Raw genomic sequence first — 23,642 nt, 5'->3', positions numbered from 1 at the left:
GGAACTTTGCTCTGAGGAGGTACGTGAGTGTGAGGAAGGCGACGAGAGGGATCTCTCTGTCAAATCTGACCGCAGCGTCTCTCCTGAAGCAACTTGGACTGGTCTGCCGCTGCAAAAGGGGCAGCTTTTCTCTCTTTCCGACATAGTCAAGACAGGTACGCATTTGCTGCAGTTCTGGGGGGAACGTGGTGCCTGGCACAGAAAGCAACTTGCTTATAATCTCAGCTTTCAAACTCAGCCGTCACCTGCCTCCACCCAGCTCCTAAGACTGGAGCCGCATTTCAGTCCACCTGCGTGAAACTGGCTCTCTTACAAGCTGTTCCACTTAATCCACCACCTCCAAGACAACTTCGGCAGCTCCCACCTCCTCGCAAAACTAAGTCTATGCACGAGTAACTTAAATTTATGCATCATCTTCCTTGATTGACCTTACCTGCCTGTCCACCTTGGATGTATCAACTTTTATTTATTATTTATTCACAATATTTATATGCCGCCTACTCCACCTATGGCGTCCCTAAGCAGGATCCCTGATCCGTCTCTTCCACTTTGCAAAAGGCAGTGATGATGCTACACAAACAGCCTAACACTAATTCTAAGGGTACATTTCCAGCCTTTGTGGTTGCAGAGATAAGCGTGTGGGGAATGCCAAATGAAACATCGTAAGCCAAAGGCTAAACAATGGTTTAAGAAGCAGATACGCCAATGTGCTTCGTTGGCATAGTGTGTACAGGCTACAGGACCTGAATTCCTAGGAGCGGGACTTTAAATACCCTTTCCTTCTGCACAAATGTGCTCACGCGATGCACATACTCATCCGCGCTGCGCACTCACCCCTCTTAGGCGCATGTGTGAACAGTGCGATCAAGAGAGCGCAAATGATCCCGTCGGGCTTCCTAGGCACGTCCTCCAGCAGGCCTGGGGCATCGCTCTTGCATCCCAAGGGCCGCGTTCCATTTTGGAGGAGCCCCTGCCACTGCATTCCAGTGGCAGGCAGAGGGGCAGGGGTGAAGCCAAGAGGAAGCAAGGCCAAACTGCCCAAAATATAAGCATATTTCAGCTGAAAGATCCCACTGCCAGGAACTGAGCCCCCAGAGAGGCATTTCAGTATCAACAACAGGAAAGAAAACATATAAAAGCTGGGAGACTAGCAGATGGAAGAAAGCGGGATGGCCTTCCAAAGAACGGTGGGGGGAGGGGGCCGGACTGGGGGCTGGATCTGGCCAACCCAGGACATAGTCCTGGTTAGGATTCCAGCTCAGCCCCAGAGTCACTTGGTACGCCACCGCAAGTCACTCTCCTTGACGCTGAACAATTTCTCTGCAAAATGGGAAAAGCAGAAATGTGTCTGCAAAAACTGTGGGTAAGTTAAATAGGTACTGCAAATCGGTTTAGAGCGAAGGATTGATTGAGCCTCGACCCCAGCCTCAACCCAAGCGCTGTTTTCCGAAAGATGCCCCAGCCACCTAAAAGGCCTTGTGAATAAGCCCGTACAGATTGACGTGTGCCAGTACGATGCCAAAAGCACCACAGGAATTTGCCATTTTGATGGCGTGAGGATCTACACTCGCTTCTGAGCCTGTAGAAGCACCCTGGCTCTCCGCTCCACAGAGAGAGGCTTCGAGGCTCAGGCTGCAGTTCAAGGAATGATTGACGGCTTTATAAATCCCAAAGCAAAAACCACTGGCGTTTCCTTCCCAAAAAGCGGAGCTGCAGAACAACAAGCCAGTCACACAGCTCACTCGCTGTACTCCTCTCTGCCTCCACCAGCAAATGCCAGTGTTGGCAAAACTAATTAAACAATCTGCTGCCACCGGCATTCACACACACACACACACATCACCAGACCCAGGCGCTGGAATAAGTACCAGTTCTGTTCTCTTTTCTTAACAATCCTGCACACCATAAGCAAGAGAAGCTGATTCTGTATTCTAACATGCAAGATGGTGCTTTGTCACCTAGCAAGTTTGTGTGTGTGGGGGGGTGGGGGGTACACAGTAAATGGCAAACATTTAGTGAACATGGACATTCACCCATGAAGGCTGACGATCACAGACTAATTTTGTTGAAAGCCTGAAGACAGCCAGCCATCTTTAACCGTTCTCTCTCACACACACACACACGTGACTGACAACACTCACCAACTTTGGGATATTCACCACATTTGTCCGATGTAATTCACACCAAAGTGTCACCAGATATCAGAGATTCGGTGTAACAGATGCATTTTTGCGCTTATGTTTATCCTTTGTTATCTCTGCCTTTCACCTGCTTCCCGCCTTTGCCGCCTCCCTCATGTCAGCATTTAAACTGCAAGTTCCTTAGGGTAGATATGTGGCATTTTTGTTTGCTTCGTCTGTTAAGGATCACGTACATGGACAGGGGTCTTCTACTATGTCAGACCACTGCTTTTATTTTAACAGCAACTTTCTGGGCTCTCAGCGAAAGAGAGACCTTTCCTAGCCCTGTTGCAGAGGTCCTAGCGATTAAACGAGGGTGCTTTTGCATGCTAAGAAGCTACTCTACCACATTCCTTTTTCCTAACTATATAGCATGGCAAATAATCCACACCTACAGATACCATAGATTTAGGAAAAGTACCGGAAAAGGCAACTAAAATGATTGAGAGGTTGGAGCAACTCCCTGATCAGGAAAAGTTTGTTTAGTTTGGACAAAGAACAAACAAGGAGAGACATGACAAAGGTGTACCAAAGTACACACGATGCGGCGGAAGCAGACAGGTAGGCATGTTTCCCCGCACTCATATAATGCTCCAACTGAATGCAGGCATGCCATGAAGCTGACTGCAGGGAGATCTTTCCTTAGCATCTAGCTGAAGTATACAAATTCACCTCCACGGGATGTAGTGATATCCACCCATTTTGATGGCTTTCAAAGAAAATTTGGCAAATTCATGGAGGATGTGGCTATCAATGGCCACTGGCTCTGACAGCTATCGGCTACCTCCTGCATCCCAGGCAGAACACCTATGTGCTTTGCACTCCCCCACCTGCAGCTGTAAGGAATCGCTCTGGCATTCCTTCCCCTTTGCAGGGTCCTGTGGGTAGCTGGCTGGATAACGTGGGGCCAGGTGGACTCTTGCTCTGAGCTGGCATGGCTCTTCTTATGTTAATCACACCACTTGCAAAGACACAAATACACACAATAGCAACAGTGAGGAAGGATGGAGAAAAAGATGGGGGCGGAGGTGGAATGACAATATTCACCAAGAAGTGTCTGCCTTTTCTCTGCAGGAGAAAGGTTGAAGACATTGGCTTGCTCTCCTGAGTCAGCGATATAATAGGTTTCAATATCAATAGAGAATTTCTCCACAAACGGGCACGTGTACCTGGAAAAGAAAGAACCGCCGGCACACTTAGACTAAGAGCATCTTCACTCCCAAGCGCTTTGAAAACAACACCATCAACGCAACACGTAATGAACACAGATGCTTTCCAAAGGTGGGAGGAACCCTCGTGGACGTGACACAGCATGTATTAACACCTTGGCTCTCCTAAGATGAACTCCCAGCTTCTGCAAATGCTGCAGAAAGCAGGCAAGCCGTCTTGTAACTGCTGATACTAAGAGTGCTGTATAGCAAACCAGAAAGCTTCCAAGAGAGGCTGCCTTGGAGGTTACATATAGGTGAATGCTTAACACAAATAACCAGCCGCCTAAGTAAACCATGATTCAAAATCTCCACTGCTCCTTGGAGCAAAGTCAGATAACACTGGTTATTGCTATTGGTCATATTGTGCTGATTTTCCTCCTGTTTCCTATTTATATGATTGTATTTTATTATATTTTAATTTTATTATGTTCTATGGTTTGTTATTGTTATTTATTTTTATCTGTATTTTAAATATATTTTGATTGCAGTGTGAGCTGCCCAGAGAGCCTTTGGCTATGGGGCGGCATAAAAAGGCGATAAAGTAAGCAAGCAGGCGGTGCCATGATTAAGGCAAAAATGGCTTGCCAGGAGGAGAGCGGTCCTCTCGTCCGTCACCCTCATTTCTTCACACAGTGAAATGGCCATTGTCATGATCTACCTCAAAGGCCTCCTGTGAAAACCAACCAACCATCGGTTTTGCAAAGCACTCTGCATATTAAGAGCGTACGAGAAAAGAAATGTAAATGAAGGGGTGTTTGATACCTTGTCCTTGTATAAGGATACGCATTCCATGACTCCTCTTCAACTCTTAATGCTGCCTTTGGCAGTATAGACCGAAACCAACTGGGAATATGCATACCAATATGGTATACTTTATGGGTATACTGCCCGTTGCCACCGGGACCATCTGTGTATGGTCTGTTTTCCAAGATCTCTACGCCGCTGCCTTCACCACATGTCTCTTCTCGGCTTTTTTTCTGCAACGGCAACAAGAAAAACAGCAAAGGATCAGTAGGTTCGACATTGTCCTTAAGTTGGTTGAGGCTCAGCATCAGGCAACACTGAGGCTCTTTGGCTCGACACGGAACGAAGGCTTGGTTAAGGTACCACACACACACACACACACACCTTCATTCCCTGCTGCATTTATGTCCAAGGTTCCACTGTATTTTCATCCATCCTTTACTCCAACTGGCTGGTTGTCTTCCAGTGGCCAACATTTTAAGCTTCTTAGGATAGGGGCCTGTCTTTGATTTATCAGTAAGAACAGACACATGCTCATCATGTACGGAAGGAGCAGCAGCATAGGAAGCTACGGGAAAATGCCAGGTAAAACTGTCAAGGTGTTCACACCACAGGTGGCCAACCTGTCGTTTGTGGTCCTTGTGTGTCTTGCAGGACAGCCTGCTGCTGCAAGTTTTGGTGGAGGCAGAGATTACCCCCAAAATGACATCTTTAACTCTACAAAGTGCAAAACAAGCCATATTCAACGCTTTTGGCACTTCATAGTGCCATGCCACTATTTTTAACTCTATAATTTAAAAAATTTACTGCCAGGCCCCTCTGGGCAAGTTCACAAAGCAAATCTTAAAGCCATAAATTATAGCAACACAGTAATACATAAACTCTGTGTTTATAACAAAATAAAATCCGAATGAAAGCCAGCAGCACTGCAAAGATCTAGAAATGCATAGTTTAAAAATAGTGCTAAAAAGCCTGGGAAAACAAAAAAGTCTTCTCTTCGCAGCAAAAATATTACAGAGTAGGTGCTAGACAAGCCCCTGGGGAAGAATATTCTGCAGCCAGGGTGACCCCACTGAATAAGGCCTCACAACCCATATTATTTTGTAGGGGGATCCAGGGAAGGGACTCTGGAAATGAGCTCAGGGTCTGAGCAGGTGTATTTGAAAAGAGACAATCCTTTAGGCCACCAAGGATCCACATTGGTTAGGATTTTGTAGGTAGTATCTGAACACTGAATTGGGCCTGGACACTGACTGGCATTCAAGTGTCATCCGTAGCACTTCTGAGAATTTTGGCTCCTTTAATAAGGAAATTGTATTCAGTACGTAACACTTAACTGGCAGGCAAAGAATATTTCCCTGTTTCTAGCGTGTGTACTATCAGAAAGGTGAGTGCAGGAATTTCCTTTATGAAGCAAAAGAAATGATGACATAAGACTTTTCTTTAAAGGAAACCTCTTTTAGTTTGCATTTTATGAGAGCTTTCGAGAGGTTGGCACTTAGGGAATTAAAGACAAGCTGAGATTAGAGTTATGAATTGACTGTAAAAGACACTTCAATAATGACCTTTTATTTTTGGCAGGCAAACAAGATGAAAAGACATTCCCATTTAACAAAAAGAATGATTAATAAAACACAGAAGATCCAAATGTCTGAGGCCGAGCTGAAAAGAAACACCACTAGTGATAAAGCGGAGGGAGAAAAAGGGAAGCACATTTACTTTCCAACCAATATATGGAATGTTTTAAGTTTTATATTTTTTTTTAAAGATCAAGCGAAAATAAGACATTTCAGTTTAACTGGTATGTGATTTAGACCAGCGTAAGAGGATTATCTTTTAGCTAATGGGTGTGTGAGAGAGAAACATTCCTGGCTAAAATTGGGGACAAAGAGTCAGAGGTGACCGATTTCATAAAGAGACCCTTATTTCATGTCGTGAGCGGAGCCAGCTGGAGCCGGGGGGTCAGACTAGATGGCCCAGGAGAGCCCTTCTGACTTGCTCTGTTTCTTTGCTTCCTCCACTCCATCATTCAAACGCAAATTATTTTCTTACATTTGTTCTCTTTGACAGATGCAACTTATTCCACGCGGTTAGAAAAGACTCATTAAATGTTTATGGGAAGTCCTGCCCTTGATGCCAGTAGATTTAAAAACAGGACAAATATTTTCCGCCCATAGGGAGTCTGTTCTACATCAGCTTGCCTGCCAGGGATTGTGAAGTGCCAGCCATGGAATCCCTGCACGTCGCAAAGGATTCTGGACCTCTTTCTAGGAGGCATTCTTGGATTGTGGAGGGTACACAACTCAACCTGGAAGGATGCCCACTGGCCGTGCCCAACAGAGGAAGAATCACAGTGGTGGACATGCTGTTTTCCAAGCAACCTGCTGGCTACCCTTCAGTTCTGCATCGACTGCCGAGAGTCCCGAGGTCTATGGTGATTGCAAGATTTAAAACTAGGGCCTTGTATAGCCTGTGGGCCCCGAGGTGCTAATTCTCATGATTCTCAGATCTCCGTAACAGAAAATGAGTTTTAGCCTGTATGGCGGCACAGACAGAGCACCCACTCAGCTCTCTGCTAATCCAGGAGCAGACTTCACTGACCTGGGGTGATCGCTGCCCCTGCCCCACTGCTGCCACCCTGCTTCCCTGCCCCATCCAGCAGGTCCTGCGCCAGTGTGGGATGCCCTCTCACGCAGCCTGCCAGGAGGGCAGCTCTTCCTCAGGCTGAACCCTTACAGGTGGGTGGAGACTTCAGCACCTCACCCCGCCACTTCCCCTGGCCCTTCTGGGAGATCAGCCCAATTTGAGAAGCTGCTTGGCTGAGATCAGGAGGAGGAGGTCATGGCCTCAGGGAAATGCCCCAGGGGGAAAGGTCCTCCAACCAGACGGCAAGAGTGGAGGGGGAGCGGAGTTCCCGCCAAAAACCGTTAGCTGTTCATCTTCCAGCGAAAGGCACTGCGCTGGAAGAACCCATATGTGTGATGCACAGAGGCCACGACGAAGAACAGTCAGAGGCGCGGTATGTCTGCGCTGTGATCACAGCAAGCCCTCCTACACTGCATTGCAATAAAGAACCCAGCCATCCCTTTACAGCTGCCTTCCTGGCCACAGCTAGCTTCCAGCAATCGCATGGCTGTGTCAACAGATATCCAGGGCAGATGGCGAGTGATAGAAACCCATCCTAGCCAAAGTAATAGCATTAAATTACTTGCTACAGAGAACCCAGAGAAGCAGCTGCTTTATCATTAGCAAGCATGGCAGTTACTTAAAAGGCTTTTATTAAAATAAATCTCCCAGCAGAGCGGTGTAAACATGGCACCTGATCTCGTACAAACAGTTACGGAAAGAATGGTACTGATGGATATCGCTGAGGCTGGCTGGCTCCCCATCTATCATCAACCCTTCACCACCATTTTTTTTGGACGCACAAACAACAGGTGGACAAAGGAGGGTAAGAGACAGACCTTTCTGATCCTCTTGGCTGCCTGTCCAATAATGTGTGTAAGTCAATGAGGGAAAACTAGAATGACCCCAGTCCTCCCAGCAAATAACAGGAGAGTCATTAATATGCTGTAGGGCCACCCACATTTGAACATACAGCAAAATATACATGTGTCCATGCACAGACATGGGGAGACCATGGAAAAACATTTAGAAAGAGAGATGTGAAAGCCACGAGCCTCTCCCTCTGTGGTCACAAGGTGCTGTGCGGAAATTTCGTCCTTTTTTCTTTCATGGCTTTTCTGCCATAAGGAAAAGAAGTTAGAAAGCCCGGGGAAACAACGAAAGTCTACAAGAGGAAGAGTTCTTTGTAACATTCCACGAATGAGGCAGGGAGTTGGGGCGATCAAAGCTGTACACAAAAATGTTCGAAAGTAACAGCATCACACTTATCAGCAGCCCTTCTAATGACCTGTCGGAGGTGGTCTTCAGAATTAATGCAGGTGAGGGCAGTATTATTGTTTCTCAATATCTGGGGAACAATGGATCTGTTGCCACAACTTAGGATAGTGTTGGTGCCTTACATGCCAACAACACACAACCAGGACGTGCCTAGCATTATGTGCCTAGCAGCTTCTGTGTTTGCTTACTTTCTCCCGTAACACTTTATGTCCATCCTCACAGAACGCCATTGTGTTACTATCTGCCCATCTCTCCAGTTGGTTGGATTCATTTTACAACAGGAGTGTAACCTTTGTCACAGGAGTATAATTTGTTTTTCCTTATACAAGGTCAGAATAGCCCAATCCTTTCTCCTCTGAGTCACGCAGTTCCACATCTGCTACCAGGTCTTTTCTTTGTTTAAACTGAAAATGTCAGGGATTGAATCTGGCCGGCAAATCTCCACCACTAAGCTATGATCCCTCTGTTATGTTCCAAAGAATGAGAAAACCTAGTACACAATGATCTGGTACCCAAATCATTACATATTTTGGGGGTTGTTCGCTTGTTTTTAAGTGTACATGTATATATTTATCGGGCAAAAGTTCTAACGTCCTCAGGAACCACTACAAGGCACACACAAACAATGCACAAGTCCCAGACAATGGGTACACACCCTATCTTAGCTGGCAGCATTTGTACAACCAGGCTCTATGTGTGTCTCTCGCCCAAGCTTGTACTATGGCTAAACAGTGAATTCTGCTCTTCATACTGCACTGCTATCTAACTCAGTTCATTTCCCCTCTCATATATTTATCTGCAATCACCATCTTTTGTCACTAAATAATTGCAGCCTAAGTGAGAAGTTGACAGGGTATCTGAAATTACTGTCTATAGAAGATAAATCTGTGTATATTACAGCACACAGTTCTGTCTTGTGGAGTGGAGGAAACTGACAATACAAACAACCACCTCATAGCACAAAAATGGTTTCATCAGGACTCCAGGAGACTTAATTTCAGCCACTGTAAATTCCAGCCCTCTGATCTCATCCCTTTTAACGCTTTTGTCATCCCTTTTCACGTTGAATTTTGAGAAGGTTGTTCACTATCTTGTAACTGTCTGAGATGCTAGCATAAGCAAAAATGGGAACCGTGGCTAGCCAGCCTCGAATGCGCCAGTCAGCATGTCCCCGCTGCAACAGTGAGAGATGTGTTCTAGCATCTAAGAGTCATGAAAAAATGGGACAACAACAGACGGTCTGGCTTGCAGCTTCCTCTGCTGGGAGGTGTAATTAGGCAATACTCTCAAAGCAGAATCTCACAGATAGTTTCTTGACAGAATTACTTACAGCTAAGACACGGTCGTTTCCAATGAATATTTTACAGAACTAGAATCTCTGGAAAATAACAGCCCTATCAGTACTGTACTTATTTTGCACGCACATGGGAATACATGGGTTATCCTGGGCTGTTTCTTTGTTGTGGTCTGAGTCACACCAGACTTGGGAATCATCAGCTAGTTCTTTTGGATCATTCAACATGACACTGAATTCATTAGACACAAACCGTTTGCAATGCCAGCAGCTTTCCGACATGAGTATAGACTCTTGGAGGACCGATCTATGCATCTTGTTATTTTTCAGTAACTGAAGGGTCTGCAAATTATGAATGGCAGGCTGTTATTCAGGCTGAAAATGGGGGAGCGGCACACACATTCCATTCTCATATTTTTCTTTTTCTCCAGGAACCTCGCACTCCTGACCCATTCAACAGAATCATTACAAATAATTAAACAGACATTTGTATTAGATATGTATGCAGCATACAAGTCATTTTACTTAAAAGAGAGTTTTTATGATTACCGGGAGTACAAAAATGGAGCTACAATCATGTTAACTAATTGTGAATATTTAATACTGAATGCTATTTAATTGTGCATCTATCTGAGGCTGAGCCCTTTAAAACTTGTTTAGAGACTTCCCTTCACCCCACCCACCAATGTCAATCTTACAAGGCATAAATCTTAGAGGTTAAAAACCTCATCACAATTACAGAATAACTACTTTAAAATCTGAGGATTAGAAATGTTGTCTGCTAGAGGCTGGAAACGGCTGCAGGAATTGGTTACTCTGACTGCACGTTATTAATGCTAAGGAACGGAGTGCTCGTAACAGCTGGGCACCAATTAAGAACAGCAAGTACAAGCAGAAAGATGTGCTTGCAATAGCTCAAGAACAACCCTAGGATACTGCCTAAGCCATGGTGGGGTACTAATGGAAAATGCACTGGAATTTGACAAGAAACTCATTCCCCTGGATGGCCTTAGGAAGCTACGTCCGTTGCGTGCAAAAGTTGCTTAACATTTCCAGGAAAGGCCAGACTGGTGTAACCAGCCTTCTCCCACCTGGTACCCTCAGGTGTGTTAGACTGCAGCTCCGATCAACGCCAGCCAGACAGGCTGGAGAAGCCTGGAGCAACCAGTATGGAGCCAGAGATGGTCTGACTCAGTGTAAGTTAGACAAATAACCTCTGCTGACAATAAAACCTGAAGTGAAAACAATATAACCTGAATTATCTTCAGGACTGGGAAAAGGGTCCCAACATGATAGATAAGGTAGGCCCAGTTCTTTTTCGGAAACACTGCAGGCCTCCCAGTGTGATTTGTAACACAGAAATTTAATTTTCTTTGATACAGATATTGTCCGTATTGAGGAATGGTGCAATATAAAGCCACAAGTTCTATGGAACGAGCGGACCAGACACCTCAATAAACATGAGATAAAGGATGCATTTCTATCACAGTTAAAAGCTAATTTAGAGCTTTTAAAAGAATGGCCTCATCACACACCATCCTTTATCCATTCATCATTAATACAGAGAGACTGATCAGAATGTAAATGGATGCTTATTTCTCAAAGGAAATTAAAGGTATTGTTAGAGGGTATTTCCCACCTTTCTGTGGTGCTATCGTATTAATCTCTATTTAGGGTTTATCGGTATCCCAGGTTCTGCTCTTATTTCATTTATCCTATCCAGCTAGCATCATGTTATAGATGATACAGGCAGCCTTAAGCTCCAGCATCTGTTTCCATGGCAATGAGACTGCATCAGTAATCCAATGGATTTAGTTCAGGCCAGCTTTGGTCAGACTTCTTGCAGAGCAGATAAATCGTTAGCACTAATAGCAAATCAAATGATGTCACCAGAAACCACATACAAGGGCTGTGTACGCCAATTGAACCCAAGTATGCACCTTTTCCACACAATGTAAGATAGGAGTTTGATCTCATTACAGCTCTATATTAATACAAGGAGGTTACTGAGAATCACAGGGGTTTAGGATTAACCCAAGTAAAATTGAAACAGCCCTACAGTCAGGCAACAGAAGCATGTATGAACAGCTTGTTCTTGATAAACTATATTTTAAACACACACAAGAGCTTACTGTGCAAAAATCTGGTATTTTATGGTGTTTAGATGTCCTTCACTATTTCATTGGATGAAGTTGCCATTTATGTTTGTAAAAACAGAGGAACAAAGGGGGATACAGATTTGCATACAATTTGTATGAGTGCATTTATAAATGCAATTTAGGTACAATTTCTGTCACTTAAATAGAAATAATGCATCTCACCAGCGTGGGGAAGAATGTGACCTGGGCAGGGATGAATGAACAAGCAAGTGCTACATTTGCTCAGATTCTCCGGGCACCTCTGTGAAGCTCAGCTTCACTCTTTTCCTATGTTCATTTACTTTCTTTTCCCATTTTCTCTGAATGGCAAAAATATGCATTATAAACAGGCAAAATATGTACTTTCTCTCCATAAAGAAATATGGGAAAACACACATTTTCAAAATGCACCATTTTAAAATACGTATTTTTTCCAAGAAACAACAATTCAGTCCTTTGGAGCATTTTCAGGGAACAGTGTGTTGTGATCATAAATTAAATTCATGTATATCCCTAGATCTTTGGGCCAATTCCTCCGTCTGCTGTCCGAGTGCTCGCGGTTGATGGGCGATTTCTCAGGGTTCCTGCTCTCCTTCTTATCTACCTTTAAACCAGACCTGGACTGGATAGCTTGAGGAAAGGACATGGCAGCCCTTGAGAGATGCAGGCACCTTTCCTAGTATGACTCTACCTGTAACTACAGTTGACATCTACCACCCTTCTCTGACTGACATTTGGAAGAAGGCCTTCTCAGTGGTGGGGACCAAATGCGGGATGCTGAGGCCCGTGGGATACAAAGGTTAAGACTTTCCTCCACTCCTGAGCATTTCATGGTACATGATGGGCCCTTTTAATGTCAGTGAGATCTCTGAAGTTAACTGCTTTTAACCATCTCCAAAGAGAGAGCTAAGAGAGGGACAAACGACCTTCCCCAGATTAAAAGCTCACATACATCTCTTTTCTACCACACTTCTAGACCCCTGTTCATTAGAAGGAAAAACATTCCACTGAACCATAAACTGGAAATTAAAATAGGGTTCCAATGTCAAACATGCTTATTTGAAAGCAAACAGCATCGAAATCAGCAGTATTTATGATTATGTAAATAGACTGAAAACATGAATGAAAACTGTTTCTACTTCAGAAACCTAACATCTGAGAGAAAACTCACCCCGCATCTCCCCCGGAAATGCACCACATTTTCTTGCATCCCTTCCAGGTCGTGGTGCCAACATGAGTTAACAAGTTGGGGTAGAGAGAGTGTGTTTGTTTTAAGTTTATAAGCTATGGGGCTGAAAGATTATGAAGCATGTGTTGTTGTAATAGGTCTTTCATACTAGGCAAGAGCCCAACTGCCACGGTAATACACGATAACAGATTATAGGGGGTGAGTAACTTGTTTCCGATAGTAGTACCAAAGAAGAAAATATTCTCTTCCTCACTGTGCTAATTTTACACCTCAGAGGGACAATTACTTCTACGTAGTGGGAAAGATACCCCACAATCAAGAATTCAATGAGCTTCTTTCCCAGAGTAAATATCAGTATGCATTTGTCTTGGCAAGTAAAGATAGCTCATTAGCTGATTTCAAAGTGTATGTTCTTGTAAGTATTTTTAAGTGTATTGCTTTGTAATACTTTATGCTGGTATTTTGTCTGTATGAGGATCAGCAAGGGTCTGATGCTGGCAGGATGCATTCCAAATATAAAAACGAAATAATTGCACCCATTAACTGAGTAAAAGCTTTCAGCCTTAGCTAGGTTTCATTTTGTGGGTTTGTGCTCTCCATGTTGCCACATGGTGTTGGGAAGTCTATAATTATGCTTCCATCTTCAGGGGAATAAAGATGGGAAGGGGGGTGGAGGGTCATAACGGATATTAGCCATTTCCCTAAATCAAGGAAAGGCAACCCAGTGCTCTCTAGACGATTTGGACTACACCCTCCATCAATCTTAACTATTGGCCAAGTTAGCTAGGGCATATGAGAGTTACACTCCAAAATATAGGGAATGCAAATGTTTGCTTAGCTCCACCTTAATTTCGGGACAGCCACTCACAAGACATTATGGAAGGCGATAGCGGGGCCCTTTCTTGGTAGCAGCTATGCGTTTAGTACACAGCTAGCTTTGGCCCAAGGAATTATCTGGAGTTTGGTGCTGTCCAGAGAGTCATAGCAACAAAGAAAGCCCATGATACGTATTATCTCAGCTCAGAGACTTCCGACACTCTGAAGGGTGCACAAAAGGAGAAATGAACAATCAACAAGAAAAGCACATGCCCACAACATCCTACTGCAAGCCATGAGCAGAAAGTTACCAGACTAAATTCTCTAACAGGCATTAGCGTTGGGAAGGCACCTGATGGAAAATGTCGGTATCGACGGAGTTGAAAATCTAATAAAGGAAACCAACTCTAGTTCAGATCTGCTGATGTGCAAGCAAGTCCAAGGTACATTAAGTCCACTGATGTAATGTAAAATTAATACTAATTGATGGAGGCTGTTATGTGTTGTTGCCGAACAGCAAACCATGGAGTCGGCAGGCGGCCAAGGGAGTGAAAGCCGTGCAAAATGGGAACGGGGACAGCTGGGGGGAGGGGGTTGTGATAGATGCTTCAGAAGCCACAATTAATCCAGCATCAGCTTCCAAGCACTTTAAACCTCAGCAGGGGATTCCAGGGGAAGAAACGATGCCTGCACACACCTACTGGGGCAGGTACAGCAAAGAGCTGCAGACCAGAGGACCAATTCGATGTATCTTTATCGGAAAATCTCAGTGCATATTTATGGTATGCTATTTGAAATTAGAAACAGAACAGGACCATTGGCTCAAACCAAATTCAAGGACATGTTAACCATGAGCTGCTTCAAGGAAAGGTCCACAAGAAACCAGGCTGACATAAGCATTGCCTTTTTTGGTCAAAGCAAAACACATTAAAAACAACTTATTATCCCCAACAGTCGCTAGCCAGCTGTTTCTGAGGTCTCACAGATTTCTGGAACAGCAGCTCACTGTGACTATTTGGTTATTTATTTATGTCTTAATTCATGCATTCAGTTTATGAATCATCCTGCAGCCAAAATTCCAAAACTGATGCATTGAGCAACAGCAAAATAATAGAATGAAATCAGTAAAACCCAGTTAAATACACTGCAAACTGGAGCCTCTGAAGATGATCTCACAGAACAGGCAGGCAAGTATGGAAAGAAGCCGTCCTTTAGATACTGTGGCATGGAGGGGGGGGTGGGGGGAGGAGACAAACACCTGAAGGATTGACATGGCTTGTTTCATCATCTGCCAGCCAAGCCTTGGGCAGGGTAACACACCACGAATTAAACAAATCACAGGTTAGGTGTGATGTGTGACCCAGATCAACAGGTGGGAAAAGAAAGACGGTTCCACCTGCGTACTTCCACCTCTTTTCCCTAGCTGAAGGGGCTTTAATTTTCAAAATAAGGGTTCTGTTATTAATGCAAGTATAATGAGAAGCCAGCCCTTGCCAGTAACTTACTTTACAGATAGTCACCAGCTACACATCTCATCGCCAGAAAAAAAGAACCTGGAACCAAATCCAACTCGGAAGAAAGATTCCTCACACAAGGAACCTTTCACTGCAGGCAGTGTTCCAAGTCAGACCCGGCTGATGAGTTGCTCTCCCCTTCACTTCCTCCTTCTCTACAGGTTTGAGAGTCAGCTGTTACATTTTTCATAGCTAATGTTCTTCTTCCACTCCTTGTATGACTTTACACTTTAAATATGAAAGACAAAAAAGTCAGGTCATTTTACTTATCTTGTACTTCTTGTTCTTGTGGGGCAGCTCGTGAACGTGTGTCTGTGTGTATATACCAACCTGTATCATGTACAGCTGGGCAATCCTATACTCATCCACACTCATCGGTAGAGGAATCCGATACTCCTTTATAAGCATCTTGAAATCCCTTTGGTCTGGGTCAGAAATGTAAGCCAAAGGTATTTATTGGAGGTTGCTTAAATACCAGTAAGCTCATGTATTGATGCCCCTGAAATAAAAAACAGAAGCAGAGATGTATTTAATGCTGTGCTTCCTTGCTTCCTTTCGTGAATTAAATTATGATCTGAATAACTCCACATGAGAACTGTAGCCCAGAACAACAGACTCCACCCACCCCCATAAGTCACAAGACCAGACCCAACAAACACAAGGGGGACCCAGCCCTGACAGGGATCTCGGATAGATCCTAAAATATGTCCTTCACAAACCGGACACAGAGAGAGGGGGGATTAACCCTCACCAGCTCTTAGTTGTGATGCAGGAAGTCTCTGCTTTCAAGTGGGTAGGAGATTGTGAGACCAATGCACCTCATGTGAAAGCCACTGGAACATCAGACCAAGACTGGTACCCATAAAGCTCACTGGGTGAACTTGGGGCACTCATTCTCTCGAGCCTCAGAGCTGTCGGGAGGAGCAACCACACGCAACATTTGGAGCACTTTTCAGAGAATGCAGAATACAAATGTAAAACGCATGAAACATGTGCCTTCCACAGCTGGAACTGTGTTATGCCAATGGAGCAAAGAACATTCACCAAAGGCTCAGAACACTCAGAATTTCAGCTTGCTTTCCTTAAAGACAAGTTTCTAGCTCTTATGGATATGAATGGAAACCTCAAGATATGCAGAAACTCCTAAGGAGGTATTGCAAGGAGTGGTGTACAGTGTGTTGCAGGACTCTTAACAACTGTACCACATTGGCTCTCGCTGGACCTGAACCTAGAATGCCTCAATGAGAGACAATATAATGGTTGTCAAGCTTTCCAGAATTAAGACCCAGAATCACCCATCAACCTGATGCAGCACCATCCCAGCTTATGTGGGGTGATGGAGAGATCTGGCTGGCTTGGCTGTCCTCCCATGTGATCTGTGTGTGCCCCAGAACTGCTCCCATAATCCTGTGCAAAGCAGGATGGGGTTCTCTGTCCCACAAGTGGGAAATGGCTCCCCAGAGGCAGCAAGATTAAAAGTGCTGCTTCAGGCTGAATTCTCAAAAGCCACGCTTGGCCGCAGCAGCGGGATCTTGCCATACAAACAGGATGAGAATCAGCATTGCTGCTTCAATGAACTTCGCAAGTTTATCCATAAATGCTTTTCCACGCAACTCTTCTATAGCTCAAGGGTGAAAATGCTAACATGAAAGATGAAAGCTTTTATCACAGTGCTCTACCCAACTATTACAAACACTTTCTCAAAGAGGTGACCTGCTGGGGCAAAGGAGGGGCACGTTTTGTGTGTCCATCTCAGCAGCTTCTTGGGACTTGAGGGATCCGGGTTCCTACCCCCACTCATGAAACTCTTTGGATAACTTTGGGTCAGTCATAGACTCTCAGATTAACCTATCTTACAGAGTTGTTAGGGGGTTAAATGAGGAGGAGGAGGAACACGTCAGCCATCTTGGGTTCTTCAGAGGAAAAGGCAAAATATAAATATAATAAAAATTAAAATTCTACTCATGTCTATTTTCATAATACTTTGCAGAATGTACAGGTGACCAGGTCATTTATCAAACTCATACATCTACAACGACTAACTTCGAAATTGTTGAAGAATCTGGTGTCTCTTTCTGAGCCCCGTATGAAGAATGACTAGTTTATCTGCCTCTTCACCAATTACAGAGCAATTCGTACCTCAGCAATAAGTCTCTTTAAGTCCTCCAGATGGAGTCTACTCCCAGTTAATAGCAAAGGTCACTACACAGCATCTCTGCTGGCCCTAAGAAAGTATCAGATTCTCAGCTAAAAGTCTGGAAAATCTTTCAGACCTTGTAGCTGGAGATCTGTGTCCTGGATTCACCTCCTCCCACTTCCAGTCGGCATGGAACTAACTGTGCCAGCTGCTTTTCTGAGGTCATAACTGTGCCCTTGAAGAAGGCGTTTTTGGGGTGTTCCAGAGGGCAAAGAGTAGCAGAAAGTGTCACTACCACAATGAGACATCTTGCAATCTCCTAGTCTCCAAGGCATGGGACTCAGACACCAGAAACCAAGGGATTTGCAAAGTGAGATGAATGCAAAGGTGACATTTGCATCTTCATTTCTCCATCCTTCCATAGGATGTCCGTAATCCTCTAAGTTCAAAGATATAAAGTTGTGTCCACCGTCTTGCACCACAGCGCTACCTTAATTAAGAACATGTTGCATCAAGTTTTATGGTCATGGTGGTCCTTTGTTTTTAATCTGAAAATTATAAGCCACCCAGAAACCTTACTGTTGTTGTTCTAGGGTGACAGAAAGATGTTGCGAGCAAATCGATAAATACATACCTTTTCCTATTACTGGATTCTTAATACAAGTGTCTTCCATGGGATATAAATGCTATCAAATACTAAGAAAAATTCATAAACAAAAGCTACCACTTGGACAGAAGAGATTGCTACCTTTCAATATTTGTATTACTACAATATTTTTATTCTTCCCTACAGCAAGACAATAGAGCCAAAATGTCTCAAAACACAAACTGCTGTGCCTTTAACTTTTATCAATTAAAATCTGGCTTTCATCAGTTCACACTGACTCCCACTGCTGGGTAATTACCAAATGTTTCAGTTGATTAACCTATCATTAAACCAACTCAAGCCAAAAGTGGTACCAATTTCACAGTGCCCTAGAACTGCGCAGCTGGAGCCCTGAATAAGCTTTCCTCAGAACTTCCCCTCTGCATCCAGTAGCAATAACAAGAGAAATTCACATTTGACTTAAATGAGTTCAAATTTCGAAGAACCTGACGCAAGGACATGGGCTTTTCTAGAGTTGCATGGGCTCTCTAAACTTATTGATCCCTTAAAAAAATAGTAATTTTACACAAATTTATTCACAGAAAAACAGAAAAATAAACCTCCTCTAAATAACTTATCCATTTTCTCCACAGGCTAAATAATGAAAATATATATAGGTGGTGAGGGGTGGAATTCGTATATTTTCAAAAGTGCAAACTGCACAAGCATGACTTTGCAGAAATGTGTCCAAATGGACTTGTGCAAAATCCTATTCTACCAGTGAGCAGACCACAAAACACAGCTCCCGCAGAATCTGCAAAATTCAAGTGGAGTCGACTGCACAACATCCATATATCCCAAGCTTTCTGCCACATTTGCAATAGGAGCCATAAAAGAAGCCAAGGAAAAATAATGCATCTATATTGAAAGGCTGCATACTAGCTTCAAGGTTAATCCCATCAGCCCCAAAAGGATATCATACCCCTCAAAGTGACAAGTCAGTAATGGAGTGTGCCCCCTTGGGAGTGGAATGCTCTTTTCTGTTTTTCTTCCTCTCTCCTCTGCCCCATTTGTTTCTGCACCCTTGCCAAGCGCTACATTGTGGTAAAGGATCAAATCCTCTGTGTGTTTGTTCCCACAAGTAGCATCTGATGATATGACTGAGCAAAATAACCCTCCTTTTAGGGCACTAAGATTGACAGGTCTATGTGAGAGCAACCGATGTCTTCTCCAAAATGTTATTCTAAGCATTTTTTAAAAGTCACCCTGTGTGCAGATCAGAATAACCTGCATTTGTTAAATGTTCAGTTAATACTTCTTATATTTCCTGCTGCCTGTCCAGTGCAGGAAAGGTCTGGAGGTTCATTTGTCATAATCTGAGATGCAACTGAGCTGAAGAACTGCCTGTAGAAACTTTGCCCCATAATCCAAGATCAGCACCGGCTGGAATCGATGACTCCGCAGCAAGATAAATGCACCCTGCACATGCTCAGAGAAAAGCTTTATAGTTTCTTCATTTGTTTAGGAGATGAGGTCTACTTAAAAAAGAAGACAAGGACAATCGCTATGCAGTCAATAAATAAATGAAAATAAATCTCAATGTCACGGAAGGGTTGGACACTGCAGAGGCTGGAGAACTTGAAAATTGTGCTCTCTCTCCAATTACACAGGACAGTAACAAGAAATGCCCAATTCCAGCTGGATACAACTAAGCCCTGCATTTTGAGAAAGAGTCTGTTCTCAGTAAAATGCTGAATAGTATTTTATCATTTATGTCTACAGTAACATCAATAGGGGGTGATAGCATTTTACAGAATACTGGCCACTGCCCCAGGGAGCTTAAAATCTAAAGTTTTAGACAGGGAAAAACAGAGGAAGGAAAAGGGCAGGGGCAATCAGGAAAAGGGTATGTGATGCTGCAATTAAATGTACTTAGGTGTACTTAAGGTGCAATCCTAAGCATCTAAACATATATAGGACTGAGACAGGAAAGGAGAAGACATGGGCTCTGAGGCATTGGAAGGAAATCAGAGTAGGGAGTCTTGTTTTGTTGGTTTTGGAAGAGACTTTTCCATGTTACAGTTGCATGTTTATGGACTATTGCAAAGATTTAGAGTGGTTGTTTCCCACATTAGAGTCCACTTCTTCATTAGAGTCCATGAATAAATTCAAACAAACACCAGGAGGTGTCGAGCAGCTGTCTCTCAGGGGTCATCTGGCCGTAAATCTGAGTCCACAAAAATCTTTATGAAGTGAAAACTGAGGTGGGAAAGGTCCCTTCCTACTTTTTCTCTGAACTGCTCACTTTACCATTTTCAAGGTGCAAGAGGAAACACAAAGTGATCATCCACCTTAGGCTCAAAGGGTCAAGGCCCAAGGGTTTTTTTTATTTGATTCCTTCTGTGCCAATATTCAGCCCTACAAAGCCCCCCCACACATAAAAATACAAACGAAATGTAATACAAGCCAAGCCCAGAATAGACCATGTCAGCATAAATCAGCAAACCGTTCTACCAGCGTTATAAACACCCGGCTCCTTAAAGTCACTACAACAATGCCTCAAAGACTAAATCAGTGGTGAGGTTTGCAAAAGTTCTTGACAGGTTCCCTTTTTATCATGTTCCACCTTCCGTGGAGAGACAAAACCTGATGATGGACTGGTGCCCGCTAGACCTGGCCAACGAGCCCATGAGGACAGGCCTCGTCTCCACGGGGAGCACCATTTTCAGTGGCATCCCATAGCAACCATAACAGAGCCTCCAAGTATTTTTCATTTAAATGTTAATAAAGCAGACCCGGCTTGACTCCCTCAGAAGTCCTAAATAAATTAGCTGTCTGGCACTGCATGATAAACACCTATTCCCCTCTCATTTTCAGGTCCTTGTTTCATGCCTTTTTACTGCTTTTAAATTGCCATACCTGCCAGAAGAAAAATATTCCTAGTGTGGCAGAACCAAGAGGGAGGCTGCTCTGTGGAAGTAGCCCATCTTCTACTCTTTCACCCCACAAACTGACCCTTATAATTTCTCTGACAGGCTAATCCATCAGGAGAACTTTCCAGAACAGGGTGGAGATAATCTCATTAAGCTGTTCTTAATTAATATCACCAAACACACCAATAATATTTATAAGAAAACAGGAATGGACCAAAATTCCACACACACACCATCAAAAATCCAGGCTCTGAAAGACTACAAGCCATTATTATTATTATTATTATTTAGGGCATTTGTATGCCGTCCCATTGCATAGCCTTTCAAATCACTACAATAGTTTGCTTCCATTTCTTCCATCCCAGAAACGTACTTATTTTAAAATCCGAATTAAAATAGTCTCCTTCTACCCGGGAGGCATTTCTAACCTGCTCTGTTGGCGGGTGGGTGTTTGTGTTTTTAAAAGACATTTTTAGAAAGTGTAATGTACAGCCATCAGCTTGAAAGCAATGTAATCTGCAGGACGCTAGGAACTGAAATGGGGGAAATTACACTTAAAATGAAGTGATACGAACAAGTAATCTTTCAGGCAGACAGTCAAAGAACAAAACTATACTTCAGATTGAAAAACAGGCATGAGATGCCCTTCCAGTGGGCTCTGTATAAATGAGCCTTATGAAATAATAACAAGGTAAATCAACCATTCCCCTGACATGAGGGACCCTAATCCCGTTCCGCAAATAAGGTTTATTTGATGCAGATGAGCCAGGATAGAAGGAATGCTCTGTGCTGTTATTCAGAATGAGGAAATGGCTGTCTCTTCGCACAGTCTGCTACTTGATGAAGACTCGGGTGTCTCACTAATAGGATTTCGGCTTGTTTTTGCACAAAAGCCACACTGAGATGCGCTGTGAGACATGGGCACTCAGACTCGTAAAGCCAGGTTTCTCACTAACCCAGACGAGTTGCTAAAAATATCTGGCAAGCACATTTAATAAACGCAAAGAGGAACTTTGAAGAAACTGGATAATGTTGTTTCAGTCCCAGCACCACCCCTGGACTTGTTTCCGCACCCCTAACTAAACTGACCTGTGAACTGGCTGGATTTGAACATTTATCTTTTCACAATTTATTACAAAGGCCTCCGGTATACTGTCTTCCACAGCAAACAGGCATTGTAAATATTGTCCTGCATTTCTTAATGCTTGGGAAAGGAAGAATCAGATATATTTCCAGCAGAGCTAGTAATGGGAAATGAAATACAATGAAATACAAAAAAGCCCAGCGGTTATGATTACCTTAATAGTTGCCATTCAGCTATTCAACATTCACAAAATATTGTTGGGTTGTAATGCAGACATGCTTACAATGGTGATGAACATGCGTAGGCCGCAATCCCATGTATGTTCAGAGCAAAAAATGTCCAACCCCAGCTTTCTTTATCCCACATGAGTGGCTGGAGAACACTGGGAGCTGTAGGACTTTCTTCTGTTTAAATATACATAGGATTGTACCCGTCGGCTGACAGAAACACACCCAAACACGTCTCTGTCTCTCTTCCACCACCTCTTCCAAGTTTAAGGACTGGGCAAACTACAGTGGTTATAGTTGAATCAGCAAACTATAGTTTGTGCTTCACTACGCTTTCCTCTTGAAAAATCCTTCAAAAGATGTAAGTGCTGAAAGCAAGAGCAAAGGTTTCTGTAACAAGTTGGACAGAGTGTGTGCCAAAAAAGGAAGTCGTTTAAAATAATAAAAAAGAAACTTGTATCAAAACAGCCCAATCTGCAGCAACTGAAATTCAATACAATAAATCTCAGTTTTTTACTCCTACTGAGCAGAAAGGATGAAGTGGCAGTTCCTTGGGGATTCAATCTATCTTCCTCCAATGTAGATGCAATCCAAAAGCAAAAACATTCAGAGAATCTTTGCAAGAGACTTTAAGAGACAAAGAAGTCACGGAGGCAGAATTGCTGGTAGAAACAAGTCTGTCGTTGAATCCTTATAAATTGGGTGATTTAATGGGGAAACCAAAACCTTTTCCTGCCTACACTCCTCCAGCAAAGAGGGAGGGAAACTTTATTTTAAGCCGTTTTTCTCCTGGTTGGGCTCTAAGACAAGAAACCTTCTGCTAGAAGAAAAAACTGTGATTTGGGTGGACTTTGAGGAACAGAATGCAAGTTCTGTTCTATACAAGTCCTCTTCTGATCCACAAGGCCCCTTCCTTGGTTCTCGTTCTCATGAAAGTCTTCAAACAGCTGCCTGCTTTAGAAAGACGATGTGAGCATTAGCTGACAGCCCACCTTAAAATATTGAGGTAGCACACACAGAAGAATTAGGCTGCAGAAATCTCCAGGATTTTGGAAATGTGCACACCATGAATTATTCTCTACCACCCCTACTGGTGCTTTTCTACACTGATACAGCTTTCCAGTGGTGACTGCAAAAGAAGGGGTACTGTTCTGACAAGCAGAATCTCAGACTTCTGACCTCATTTTCAAGACCCAGTGTTCATGGCTGCAGGAAATTTTGGGAAAAAGACCACCAAGGGCAAACATGTTTTGCACTGGAAAACTCCAAACCAATTAAGCCACAGAAAAAACCCCAATTTGGCTGAGCCTTGATTCTTTATACAGTTTCTCAGCATATTGTGTAATCCAACTTTACCACCCTGCACAAGAAGCATTTTCTCCATTTAAACTACCAATTAATGCACAGCACTAAGAAGACATAGGGAGTGTGATTAGCATGAGAAAACTCTGAACAAATACACGAAGATACCAGAAATCACAGACAAGTGAACACTGGGAGACACAAGGCTTGCTGCTTGAAGCGCATGCTAAAAGAAACAGCTGCATTTATGAGTCTTAATCTTCTTTCCTTTATTAGATGAGGTTTGACGTCACCTTTTGAATTTAAGCGCTCATTAAGAAACCAACATTTATTACAGTAGAAGGACGGAATCAGGCCAAATGCAATACAGGCTTACTGTAGCTA

The 23,642-nt window shown here is 43.4% G+C and overlaps 1 protein-coding gene across 1 annotated transcript in view; it reads right to left on the bottom strand.

Moving 5' to 3' along the window:
• Positions 1–23,642, bottom strand: part of PITPNM2 (phosphatidylinositol transfer protein membrane associated 2) — a 117,542-nt gene that overhangs the window by 48,175 nt on the left and 45,725 nt on the right. The window contains exons 2-4 of the mRNA XM_044440536.1: positions 15,320–15,488; positions 4,154–4,368; positions 3,228–3,349 (exon numbers count right to left, since the gene is read on the bottom strand). Of these exons, the coding sequence (XP_044296471.1) occupies positions 3,228–3,349; positions 4,154–4,368; positions 15,320–15,397 (415 nt within the window). The 5' untranslated portion in view covers positions 15,398–15,488. The remainder of the gene's footprint in view (positions 1–3,227; positions 3,350–4,153; positions 4,369–15,319; positions 15,489–23,642) is intronic.

This window comes from Varanus komodoensis, unplaced genomic scaffold (assembly GCF_004798865.1).
Source record: "Varanus komodoensis strain SLA01 unplaced genomic scaffold, ASM479886v1 scaffold38, whole genome shotgun sequence".
NCBI classification, from domain to species: domain Eukaryota; kingdom Metazoa; phylum Chordata; class Lepidosauria; order Squamata; family Varanidae; genus Varanus; species Varanus komodoensis.
The sequence above is the reverse complement of the archived record's forward strand: the minus strand, read 5'-3'. Positions and strand labels throughout refer to the sequence as shown.